At 47.2% G+C, this 14116-nt stretch overlaps 1 protein-coding gene across 3 annotated transcripts in view; it reads left to right on the top strand.

Moving 5' to 3' along the window:
• Positions 1-776: 776 nt before the first annotated feature.
• atp2b3a (ATPase plasma membrane Ca2+ transporting 3a) overlaps positions 777-14116 on the top strand; it is a 22556-nt gene continuing 9216 nt past the window's right edge. For all 3 annotated transcript variants that reach the window (XM_060054423.1, XM_060054443.1, XM_060054432.1), the window contains exons 1-10: positions 777-993; positions 1711-1953; positions 7716-7957; positions 8424-8658; positions 10327-10506; positions 10592-10679; positions 11575-11681; positions 12724-12915; positions 13190-13403; positions 13838-14049. In XM_060054423.1, the coding sequence (XP_059910406.1) occupies positions 787-993; positions 1711-1953; positions 7716-7957; positions 8424-8658; positions 10327-10506; positions 10592-10679; positions 11575-11681; positions 12724-12915; positions 13190-13403; positions 13838-14049 (1920 nt within the window). In that variant the 5' untranslated portion in view covers positions 777-786. The remainder of the gene's footprint in view (positions 994-1710; positions 1954-7715; positions 7958-8423; positions 8659-10326; positions 10507-10591; positions 10680-11574; positions 11682-12723; positions 12916-13189; positions 13404-13837; positions 14050-14116) is intronic.

Below are 14116 nucleotides of genomic sequence, written 5' to 3'. Positions count from 1 at the left end.
GTGGGGGTGATGGTGGGTGTGGGGGTGATGATGAGGGTGGGGGTGATGGTGGGGGTGATGATGAGGGTGGGGGTGATGATGAGGGTGGGGGTGATGATGAGGGTGGGGGTGATGATGAGGGTGGGGGTGATGGTGGGGGTGGGGGTGATGGTGGGTGTGGGGGTGATGGTGAGGGTGGGGGTGATGGTGGGGGTGATGGTGGGTGTGGGGGTGATGGTGAGGGTGGGGGTGATGATGAGGGTGGGGGTGATGATGAGGGTGGGGGTGATGGTGGGGGTGATGATGAGGGTGATGGTGATGGTGGGGGTGATGGTGGGTGTGGGGGTGGTGTTAGCGGGTGCGGTTGTCTCTGTGTGATAATCTTTCTATAAATAAGGATATGGGAGAGATGCTACAGGAAGTGATTCTAAAGTCCAGCCTCGGCAGGGGCCGTGGCGGTCGGGGAGGCCATTCGACCTTGAATACAAAATGGTGACCTTGACTTAAGGGTTGCTCAATGTACCTTTTCTGTGTTTGTTATTTGTTTTAATTAGTATGTCATGTTAATTATTTTATGGAATATTGCATTTTTTTTTTCTCAAATGTTTTATATTTATATCTTTCCATTTTCTTTATATATTTAAAAATGTATTGATATATTTGTAACAGTTTTTTCTCATGTATTTTTGTTCATATTTTATTCATGTATTAGCTATAATTATATATTTATTGGCTTTACTAGTTGAAGTGTAACAGTGTTTTGACTGTTTGATGAACACAAACCACTGCTGCTCTGCAGGTCTGTTCATGTCGGCCACCACCGTCATCATCCTGGTGGTTCTGTTCGTGATCGAGACCTTCGTGATCCAGGGCCGGGTCTGGATGGCAGAGTGCACGCCTGTTTACGTCCAGTACTTCGTCAAGTTCTTCATCATCGGAGTGACCGTGCTGGTGGTCGCTGTTCCCGAAGGTTTACCGCTGGCTGTAACCATCTCCCTGGCTTACTCAGTCAAGGTGAGCTATCTGACCACAGCTAGTTAGTTAGTTAACCACAGCTAGTTACCAACGACAGCTAGTTAACAACATATAGTCAGCTAACCACAGCTAGTTAACATCATATAGTTAGCTAACCACGGCTAGTGAACGCCATATAGTTAGCTAACCACAGCTAGTTAACATCATATAGTCCGCTAACCACAGCTAGTTAACATCATATAGTCCGCTAACCGCAGCTAGTTAACATCATATAGTTAGCTAACCACGGCTAGTTAATGCCATATAGTTAGTTAACCGCAGCTAGGTACTAACCACAGCTAGTCAACATCATAAAGGTAGCTTTTTTTTTATTTATTTTTTCTCTTAAACTCTGTAGCACTTTGAGATTTTCGCTACAAATAAAATTTATTTATTTATTATTATTATTAGTTAACGACAGCTAGTTAACACCATAAAGTTAGCTAACAACAGCTAGTTAACACCATAAAGTTAGCTAACCACAGCTGGTTAACACCATAAAGTTAACTAACGACAGCTAGTTAACACCATATAGTTAGCTAACGACAGCTAGTTAACACCATACTACACCATATTAAGCTAACCAGTAACGCCATATAAAGCAGAATGAAGCTTGCTAACCACTGCTTAACACCATATATAGCTAGCTAACTAGGGCTAGTTAGCATAAAAATTAAGCTAGCTAACTATATCTCAACATCGTTAATTTCTCTCAAGAAAATGATGAAGGACAACAACCTGGTACGGCACCTGGACGCCTGCGAGACCATGGGCAACGCCACGGCCATCTGCTCGGACAAGACGGGCACGCTGACCACCAACCGCATGACGGCCGTGCAGCTCTACGTCTGCGACCACCACTTCCCCACCATCCCCGAGCCAGAGCAGGTCCACGCCAAGGCACTGGAGCTGCTGGTGGCCTCCATCTCCGTCAACAGCGCCTACACCTCCAAGATCATGGTAGGGGGAGCGGGCTGGGAGGGGGGGTACCTCCGCGGGGCGGGGGGGTGTTTGGGTCCAGGCCTGAGGGCCTGATGGGTGTACGTTAGGGGTTTAACGGTACACTGAAGTCACGGTTCGGTTCATACCTCGGTTCAGACATCACGGTTCGGTACGAGTTCGGTACAATGAAGGGAAAAGAAAAAACAAAAATGCAGAAGGCAATTCTTATTTATTGTAGGTTGTACCACCTTGTGTCGTACAGTCTCTCCCCTGAGATAGCTGCAACAGCCTGAACTGTGTAATCTAATATGTAAACAGTAAACAATAAGTAGTACCCCACATCACCTCCAGACTCCATCTGTAACTTGTAAACAAAATAAGGAAAATTCAGGATGTCTTATTTATGAAAGTGCAAAATACGCAGAATTTGCGCATTTCCACGGGAGGGTGCGGTCGGTTCGGTGCGGCTTGGTGGAGTAGTGAAGGTGCGTTTCGGCGCAGCTCAGTTACGGCTCGCGTTTCCACCGCCGACAGTACCCTTATGGTGGGGGGAGGGTTAAACCGGGTCGCGATAGCCGAGGCAGCTACGTTAGCATCGTGACCTCATAGCAGCCCCACACAGTGTAGCCTGCTAATAAATCCAAGGAAAAAGAAGAACTCGCACAATGAACAAAGATCAACAATGTAGGACGTCCAAGAAGGTCGGCAAACTTTTGTGCAACATTTTCTTCAATAAACGAAGCTTTCGTCGTTGTCCAGAAATACCTCGCGGATAATGTGTTTGTTTATTATCCCCCTGTCTCACGGAAATGTGATTCTATCGACCAATCAACGGACCGGACGGAGTGTGTAGCTCCAACTTGCCGGCACCCTTTCAGGCGTCTCAGTTGTCCCTGAAGGTCGCGTATCTTACATTAGTTCGGCATTATATTAATTAATTCGCACGCCAGTTTAATTTAATTTTATACCGTGTATTCTCTGTGTAAAGGCCGATTTATGCTCAGTTACGTAAGCGTAAGCGCAAGCGCAAGAGGCCCTTGCGTGCCCTTGCGCACCCCTTGCGCGACTTCTCACGTCTTGCGTGCGTTGGGCGATTTTTCTAGACTTGCGTCATTTTTTACGTAAGCTTTTACGCGAGCCGCGCAGCCTGCAAGGCTGTGATTGGTCTGCTGGTCTGGTTACTACTTCCTGGCTGGAGTATCACATTTCCTGTTTTCATACCGCCATTTCTAAAAGCCAGAAGGCAAGGACGATTTTCCATTTCGATTTTCATACAGCAAGAACATCAAGAGCCACCGACATCAAGATGAATCGACAGCAAGAGCTCTTGAGCGAGGCAGTGCGTCAATACGAGCACTTGTACAACCCATCGCTGGTGGGCTACAAAGACACACAGAAGTGCTCGAATTCGTGGGATGAGATAGCATCCAACATGGGCATGCCGGTCGGAGTGTGTGTCAACAAGTGGAAAAGCATACGGGACAAATATGTCTTGGTTGATTTAGTGGCCGTACAGACCACCTCCGCCTCCGTCTTCTCTTCTGCTGGTGCCTCAAGATAAGAAGCTGCTCCTCAATGAGTAGCACCTCCAACGCCCTCAACTGTCCTTGGGATAGGATTGTCCGCTCTGCCATAGTTCACTGAATGGGTAGAACATGATTGGGAGGCGGTTTATAAACAGCCGACGACGACGCCCACACACAAATACACCATATAGGCTTCACTTAGGTAGTCTTCGACCAATACCAGGAAAATCTCCTTTTCATGGTTCAATTTGAGAAACGCTGCCGTAGGAGGAAGGAGGGTGGGTGGTTTGATAGAATGGAACCCGGCCGGCAGGCTCATATACAAAAGCATTAACGTGAAGTGAAGTTAACTTTGCTGCCAACACATTATGTCGTTTTAAAATGTAGAGAGATATGCACATTTATACAACCCCAATGATCAACAACTTCATCACCCCTGTTCCTCTGTCTGGTGCCATCATTCACTGTGTATGGGGAGAACACGATCTGGCACATAAACAAACCAACGACTCCCACAGACAAAGACGTCATTCTCGAGGTCGTCTTCAACGAAAAACTTTACTCCACATATTACTCCACCTACTGTTCTGGCGGTGAATTGCTTGGCAACACGCGCAACCTAAAAGGGAGCATGAATTGCTTTGAGTAAATTTTGCGCAACAACGTAACACCAACGCTGAAGCAAGCAGCCGCCTTAAATCTATGCACCGAACCGTGTCGTCCGTACCGATTAGATTCAATATGAATACACGTATCGTTACACCCCTAGTGCACGTGTGCGGGGAAGGAACGCGTTTACAATGTGATCTCCACACTAACATTACACTAACCTGGGGGGGTACCTCCGCCTGGCGGGGGGTGCTGGGGTCCAGGCCTGACTAATATTACACTAACACACTAACATTACACTAACACACTAACATTACACTAACACACTAACATTACACTAACACACTAACATTACACTAACACACTAACATTACACTAACACACTAACATTACACTAACACACTAACATTACACTAACACACTAACATTACACTAACACAGAAACATTACACTAACACACTAACATTACACTAACACACTAACATTACACTAACACAGAAACATTACACTAACACACTAACATTACACTAACACACTAACATTACACTAACACACTAACATTACACTAACACAGAAACATTACACTAACACAGAAACATTACACTAACACACTAACATTACACTAACACACTAACATTACACTAACACACTAACATTACACTAACATACTAACATTACACTAACACACTAACATTACACTAACACAGAAACATTACACTAACACACTAACATTACACTAACACAGAAACATTACACTAACACACTAACATTACACTAACACAGAAACATTACACTAACACACTAACATTACACTAACACACTAACATTACACTAACACACTAACATTACACTAACACACTAACATTACACTAACGCACTAACATTACACTAACACAGAAACATTACACTAACACACTAACATTACACTAACACACTAACATTACACTAACACAGAAACATTACACTAACACACTAACATTACACTAACACACTAACATTACACTAACACACTAACATTACACTAACACACTAACATTACACTAACACACTAACATTACACTAACACACTAACATTACACTAACACACTAACATTACACTAACACACTAACATTACACTAACACACTAACATTACACTAACACACTAACATTACACTAACACACTAACATTACACTAACACAGAAACATTACACTAACACACTAACATTACACTAACACACTAACATTACACTAACACACTAACATTACACTAACACACTAACATTACACTAACACACTAACATTACACTAACACACTAACATTACACTAACACACTAACATTACACTAACACACTAACATTACACTAACACACTAACATTACACTAACGCACTAACATTACACTAACACAGAAACATTACACTAACACACTAACATTACACTAACACACTAACATTACACTAACACACTAACATTACACTAACACACTAACATTACACTAACACAGAAACATTACACTAACACAGAAACATTACACTAACACAGAAACATTACACTAACACACTAACATTACACTAACACACTAACATTACACTAACACACTAACATTACACTAACACACTAACATTACAGTAACACACTAACATTACACTAACACAGAAACATTACACTAACACAGAAACATTACACTAACACACTAACATTACACTAACACACTAACATTACACTAACACACTAACATTACACTAACACAATAACATTACACTAACACAATATCACTACACTAACACAATAACATTACACTAACAACATACCACTACACCAACACGCTACCACTACACCAACACGCTACCATTACACCAACACGCTACCACTACACCAACACGCTACCATTACACCAACACGCTACCACTACACCAACACGCTACCATTACATCAACACGCTACCACTACACCAACACGCTACCATTGCACCAACACGCTACCATTACACCAACACGCTACCATTACACCAACACGCTACCATTACACCAACACGCTACCATTACACCAACACGCTACCACTACACCAACACGCTACCATTACACCAACACGCTACCATTACACCAACACGCTACCATTACACCAACACGCTACCATTACACCAACACGCTACCACTACACCAACACGCTACCATTGCACCAACACGCTACCATTACACCAACACGCTACCATTGCACCAACATGCTACCATTACACCAACACGCTACCATTACACCAACACGCTACCATTACACCAACACGCTACCATTACACCAACACGCTACCATTACACCAACACGCTACCACTACACCAACACGCTACCATTACACCAACACGCTACCACTACACCAACACGCTACCATTACACCAACACGCTACCACTACACCAACACGCTACCATTACACCAACACGCTACCATTACACCAACACGCTACCATTACACCAACACGCTACCACTACACCAACACGCTACCATTACACCAACACGCTACCATTACACCAACACGCTACCACTACACCAACACGCTACCACTACACCAACACGCTACCATTACACCAACACGCTACCACTACACCAACACGCTACCATTACACCAACACGCTACCATTACACCAACACGCTACCATTACACCAACACGCTACCATTACACCAACACGCTACCATTACACCAACACGCTACCACTACACCAACACGCTACCATTACACCAACACGCTACCACTACACCAACACGCTACCATTACACCAACACGCTACCATTACACCAACACGCTACCATTACACCAACACGCTACCATTACACCAACACGCTACCATTACACCAACACGATACCACTACACCAACACGCTACCATTACACCAACACGCTACCACTACACCAACACGCTACCATTACACCAACACGCTACCATTACACCAACACGCTACCATTACACCAACACGCTACCATTACACCAACACGCTACCATTACACCAACATGCTACCATTACACCAACACGCTACCACTACACCAACACGCTACCATTACACCAACACGCTACCATTACACCAACACGCTACCATTACACCAACACGCTACCATTACACCAACACGCTACCACTACACCAACACGCTACCATTACACCAACACTACCACTACACCAACACGCTACCACTACACCAACACGCTACCATTACACCAACACGCTACCATTACACCAACACGCTACCACTACACCAACACGCTACCATTACACCAACACGCTACCATTACACCAACACGCTACCATTACACCAACACGCTACCATTACACCAACACGCTACCATTACACCAACACGCTACCACTACACCAACACGCTACCATTACACCAACACGCTACCATTACACCAACACGCTACCACTACACCAACACGCTACCACTACACCAACACGCTACCACTACACCAACACGCTACCATTACACCAACACGCTACCACTACACCAACACGCTACCACTACACCAACACGCTACCACTACACCAACACGCTACCACTACACCAACACGCTACCACTACACCAACACGCTACCATTACACCAACACGCTACCATTACACCAACACGCTACCACTACACCAACACGCTACATTACACCAACCTGCGTCTCGCCCACCCAGCCCCCAGATCAGGAGGGGGGGCTGCCCAAGCAGGTGGGCAACAAGACGGAGTGTGCCCTGCTGGGGCTGGTGCTCAGCCTGAAGCGCGACTACGTCCCCATCCGGGAGCAGATCCCCGAGGAGAAGCTCTACAAGGTGTTCACCTTCAACTCCGTCCGCAAGTCCATGAGCACGGTGGTGCAGCTTCCCGACCGCTCCTTCCGCCTGTACAGCAAGGGCGCCTCCGAGATCCTGCTCAAGAAGTCAGTGCTCCACAAGCCTGTTACATTATGGGATGTTATCGATGGGTTACTATGGGCGTCAACCTTGATTCCTATGTTGTGGTAGGTTTAGTCGTATCTGAGTGTAATCAACCTTTCAAACGACTAAGAACTTGGACGTCCTAGAAATGTGGTCCTGACCTCCTCTAATGCAGGACCGTACTGTCTACCAACAGAGGCGTTTGTATAACATCAATGATAATGATAAGATGGATACTTTAAATTAGTAGAAATAAGATTTGAAACGCAACAACATTCAACCACAAAATAATATTGTGCGGGTTAAAATATTACTTTTTCTTCTTGGGTTTTGGTAGGAAAAAATGCTAACTGCAAGGCTAAGCCCTGTGTTTGTGTGTGTGTGTGTGTGTGTGTGTGTGTGTGTGTGTGTGTGTGTGTGTGTGTGTGTGTGTGTGTGTGTGTGTTTGTGTGTGTGTGTGCCTCCCAGGTGCTCCACAATCATGGACGCCGCCGGGGAGCTGAGGAACTTCAAGCGCGCCGACCGGGATAAGATGGTGAAGAAGGTGATCGAGCCGATGGCGTGCGAGGGCCTGCGGACCATCTGCGTGGCGTTCCGCGACCTCCCCGCGACCCCCGAGCCCGACTGGGAGGACGAGGCCGACATCCTGACCAACCTATCCTGCATCGGTGTGGTCGGCATCGAGGACCCCGTCCGCCCCGAGGTCCGACGGCCGGGACGATGAGTCTGCTCATGGTCTCGTGTGTTCATGGTCTCATGGTCTCGTGTGTTCATGGTCTCATGTGTTCATGGTCTCATGGTCTCATGTGTTTATGGTCTCATGGTCTCGTGTGTTCATGGTCTCATGGTCTCGTGTGTTCATGGTCTCATGGTCTCATGTGTTCATGGTCTCATGGTCGCATGTGTTCATGGTCTCATGTGTTCATGGTCTCATGGTCTCATGTGTTCATGGGACCATGGTCGCATGTGTTCATGGGACCATGTGTTCATGGTCTCATGTGTTCATGGTCTCATGTGTTCATGGGACCATATGTTCATGGTCTCATGTGTTCATGGTCTCATGTGTTCATTGGAGCATGTGTTCATGGGACCATGTGTTCATGGTCTCATGTGTTCATGGTCTCATGGTCTCATGTGTTCATGGGACCATGTGTTCATGGTCTCATGGTCTCATGTGTTCATGGTCTCATGTATTCATGGGACCATATGTTCATGGTCTCATGTGTTCATGGTCTCATGTGTTCATGGGACCATGGTCTCATGTGTTCATGGTCTCATGTGTTCATGGTCTCATGCGTTCATGGGACCATGTGTTTATGGTCTCATGGTCTCATGTGTTCATGGGACCATGTGTTCATGTTCTCATGTGTTCATGGTCTCATGTGTTCATTGGACCATGTGTTCATGTTCTCATGTGTTCATGGTCTCATGTGTTCATGAGACCATGTGTTCATGGTCTCACGGTCTAATGTGTTCATGGTCTCATGTGTTCATGACACCATGGACACATGAGACCATGAACACATGGTGGCATGAACACATGAATGCAGAGGGTGAATGTATGAGTTTTTCTGGCTATTCTTTGGTTAGATTATTTTTACTATCTGTACTTTCTGTGACACTCTAATTTCCCATCTGGGATTATTCAACTTTACATTTTCTATATATCTTATGGGTCTATATTCTGTTAAATTTCAGCCATATTTAAGTATTGTCATTGTTGTTTCAAGAAGTTAAACTGCAAGTGATATTTATCAATTTTTCTGGCTCTTTTGTGGCTTCTTTTGGTATTGAATTGACATCATCATCATACTTTAGTTATTGAAAGATGGGATACTTTCCAGTAAGCATTGAAGTATTTTCTAAGCAGTATTCTAGTATTGCCTATGTTCCATCCTTTGAGCAATTTTTGAGAATAATTGTTGCCTCATACTTTCACCATTAACATAGCGCAAGTGCATAATTTCACTCCAAAGTCCAATTAAAATCTTCCCTGTATGGCTTAAGGCAATAGCACAAAGCTAGGCAAATTAACCTAGATGCATAATACTCTCCTAGATGCAGCTCTGTGCAATCTCTTAGCTGTGCCACAGAAGTGAGAAGTAAAAAACGTTTGACTTTCAAGTGTAGATGCAGCTGTATTTTTGCTGCTGTTCTATGTGTGTATCTATTTGTAGTTTTCATTCTTATTTAAATGTTGTACTTGTCTTTATCACTGTCCTGTACGTTCTGCACTGGTTTCATAAAGTACATCTGATCTTATCTTAGAAACACCAAACACTAAATATATAAGCTAGAGTCGTATTTCACCATGGCAACTGATGACAATCCTCTCCTCCTCGTCCTCGTCTTCCTCCTCTTCCTCCTCCAGGTCCCGGATGCCATCAAGATGTGCCAGCGCGCTGGGATCACCGTGCGCATGGTTACCGGCGACAACATCAACACGGCGCGCGCCATCGCCGGCAAGTGCGGCATCATCCAACCGGGTGACGACTTCCTGTGCATGGAGGGCAAGGACTTCAACCGGCGAATCAGGAACGAGAAGGGCGAGGTAGGTGGAGTCAGCGCGGCTCGCATCTCAACGACCCCTGGAGACGGTTTGAAGGTCGCTAACAAGCCTCTCCGTGATCCAACAGATCGAGCAGGAGCGCATCGACAAGATCTGGCCCAAACTGCGGGTCCTGGCACGTTCCTCGCCCTCCGACAAATACATCCTGGTGAAAGGTACTTGGATACTGGGACTGGTCCGGTACTGATACTGGGACTGGTCCGGTACTGATACTGGGACTGGTCCGGTACTGATACTGGGACTGGTCCAGCACTGATACTGGGACTGGTCCGGCACTGATACTGGGACTGGTCTGGTACTGATACTGGGACTGGTCCGGTACTGATACTGGGACTGGTCCAGCACTGATACTGGGACTGGTCCGGCACTGATACTGGGACTGGTCCAGCACTGATACTGGGACTGGTCTGGTACTGATACTGGGACTGGTCCGGTACTGATACTGGGACTGGTCCAGCACTGATACTGGGACTGGTCCGGCACTGATACTGGGACTGGTCCGGCACTGATACTGGGACTGGTCCAGCACTGATACTGGGACTGGTCCGGCACTGATACTAGGCCGTGTGGGATGAACAGAAAGATACAAAGAACACCATGTTCACAAAATACTAACATATTATAACAAAATAGTAATCCATAATAATATTGTACTTCTTACTACCCGGCAAAATGGAAGTCTTATGGTTTGTCTGAAAGTTCTTTCATCACAACTTCTATTTGATTGAGATCATAAAGACTGTACTAACGTTTAGGCTCTGCTCTCAGGGCTGGGGGTCAGGGCTCATGGCTGGGGCCAGGGCTGACCCTAACCCTGACCCTGACCCTAACCCTGACCCTAACCGTAACCGTAACCCCAGCCCTGACCCTGACCCTAACCCTGACCCTAACCCCAGCCCTGACCCTGACCCTAACCCTGACCCTAACCCCAGCCCTGACCCTTACCCTGACCCTGTGTGTGTGCCTCCCCTCCCAGGTATCATAGAGAGCACGTGACCCTGACCCTAACCCTAACCCCAGCCCTGACCCCGTGTGTGCCCCCCCTCCCAGGTATCATAGAGAGCACGGCGCTGGAGCAGCGGCAGGTGGTGGCCGTGACCGGGGACGGCACCAACGACGGGCCCGCCCTGAAGAAGGCCGACGTGGGCTTCGCCATGGTGAGACCAGGCTAACTCTAAGCGCGTCAGAACGCAGGGGTTCATAGGAGTTCATACTATAAATAGACGAGGCAAGTGACAGGAGACGCTTTTATTCCTCGTTTGCTGGATTTATGGCACAAAGCTTATTTTGACCTGATTTCAAGCAGTTTCTTTTAACTGCCGGCTGACAATTACAACACAATTGACCGCTATTTATTTGTTCTGTCTGCTCAGTTTGCCCTTTCAGAATCAGAATACAGAATCCTTTTATTTGGCATTGCACAGTTTACAACGAAATTGTAGTATAAACACCTCATAAAAACAGTAAGAATACAAAGTACAAGGCAGTAGTGCAATGTACACATAAAATAATAAATAGATGATATCTACACTGTTTTACAATAATTGCACATTGTCCTTTAACTTTTCATTCTGTAAAACACTGTCAGCCTTCTCTGAATACGGCTCCATCCTGTAAACACTGTCAGCCTGCCCTGATACGGCTCCATCCTGTAAACACTGTCAGCCTGCCCTGATACGGCTCCATCCTGTAAACACTGTCAGCCTGCCCTGATACGGCTCCATCCTGTAAACACTGTCAGCCTGCCCTGATACGGCTCCATCCTGTAAACACTGTCAGCCTGCCCTGATACGGCTCCATCCTGTAAACACTGTCAGCCTGCCCTGATACGGCTCCATCCTGTAAACACTGTCAGCCTGCCCTGATACGGCTCCATCCTGTAAACACTGTCAGCCTGCCCTGATACGGCTCCATCCTGGAAACACTGACAGCCTGCCCTGATACGGCTCCATCCTGTAAACACTGTCAGCCTGCCCTGATACGGCTCCATCCTGTAAACACTGACAGCCTGCTCTGAATACGGCCCCATCCTGTAAACACTGTCAGCCTGCCCTGATACGGCTCCATCCTGTAAACACTGACAGCCTGCTCTGAATACGGCCCCATCCTGTAAACACTGACAGCCTGCCCTGATACGGCTCCATCCTGTAAACACTGACAGCCTGCTCTGAATACGGCTCCATCCTGTGTGCTGCTCAGGGCATCGCTGGCACCGACGTGGCAAAGGAGGCCTCTGACATCATCCTGACAGACGACAACTTCTCCAGCATCGTGAAGGCGGTGATGTGGGGCAGGAACGTCTACGACAGCATCTCCAAGTTCCTGCAGTTCCAGCTCACCGTCAACATCGTGGCCGTCATCGTGGCCTTCTGCGGGGCCTGCATCACCCAGGTGACCTTCAGACACGTTATGATCCCTATCACCCAGGTGACCTTCAGACACGCTATGATACCTATCACCCAGGTGACCTTCAGACACGTTATGATACCTATCACCCAGGTGACCTTCAGACACGTTATGATACCTATCACCCAGGTGACCTTCAGACAGCCTATGATACCTATCACCGACCCTCATGGGGCATGGCGGGGAGGACCCCTGCTCGAGGGGGCCTTCACACGCCCCTGCCCTTGGGTCCTTCCAATAAGGTCTGTCTCTCCCCCAGGACTCCCCGCTGAAGGCGGTGCAGATGCTGTGGGTCAACCTCATCATGGACACCTTCGCCTCGCTGGCCCTGGCCACGGAGCCACCCACAGAGTCCCTGCTGCTGAGGAAGCCCTACGGACGCAACAACCCCCTGATCTCCAGAACCATGCTGAAGAACATTCTGGGCCACAGCGCCTACCAGCTGGTCATCATCTTCACCCTGCTGTTCGCAGGTGGGTGTGTGGCTGGGGACCCATTACACAGTTTAACACTTTTATCCGACGTTACTTACGGATGCATTAAGGAGCAGGTAGGGGTAAGTCCTCTTGCTCAGGGATTGGTAGACTGGTCAGGGTTCGAGCGCAGAACCTTTTGAGGACAAGAATGACATGATTTTCATTTATTTTATTTCGTTGTGTCATTCAACCGTGATCGAATTTGCATTTAAACGCATAAAGACCTTGTTTTTTTAAGCGTCAAAACTTGTATTGACCATTTCATGCAATTCACAAACACTGATATTTAACAGTTCGGCCGATATCAGCCAGAGTACCTCTGTAGCCTAATTCGTACATCAGTGCATCCAAAGGACATAATGAACAGAACAGCCTGGAGGAAGAGTCCCCTTAGCGACCGACATTAACCTGACATGAACGCATCTCCACAGGCGAGAAGATCTTCAACATCGACAGCGGCCGCAACGCCCCGCTTCACTCGGCCCCGTCCGAACACTACACCGTCATCTTCAACACCTTCGTGCTCATGCAGCTCTTCAACGAGATCAACGCCCGCAAGATCCACGGAGAGAGGAACGTGTTCGACGGCATCTTCGCCAACCCCATCTTCTGCTCCATCGTCCTGGGCACCTTCGTGGTGCAGGTGAGGTCACCCCCATCTTCTGCCCCATCACCCTGGGGGGCTGGGGTCCCCCTGCCCCCCCCCCACG

The sequence above is a fragment of the Gadus macrocephalus genome, chromosome 1, assembly GCF_031168955.1.
Source record: "Gadus macrocephalus chromosome 1, ASM3116895v1".
Classification (NCBI taxonomy): domain Eukaryota; kingdom Metazoa; phylum Chordata; class Actinopteri; order Gadiformes; family Gadidae; genus Gadus; species Gadus macrocephalus.
This window is presented reverse-complemented; position numbering and strand designations above follow the sequence as displayed.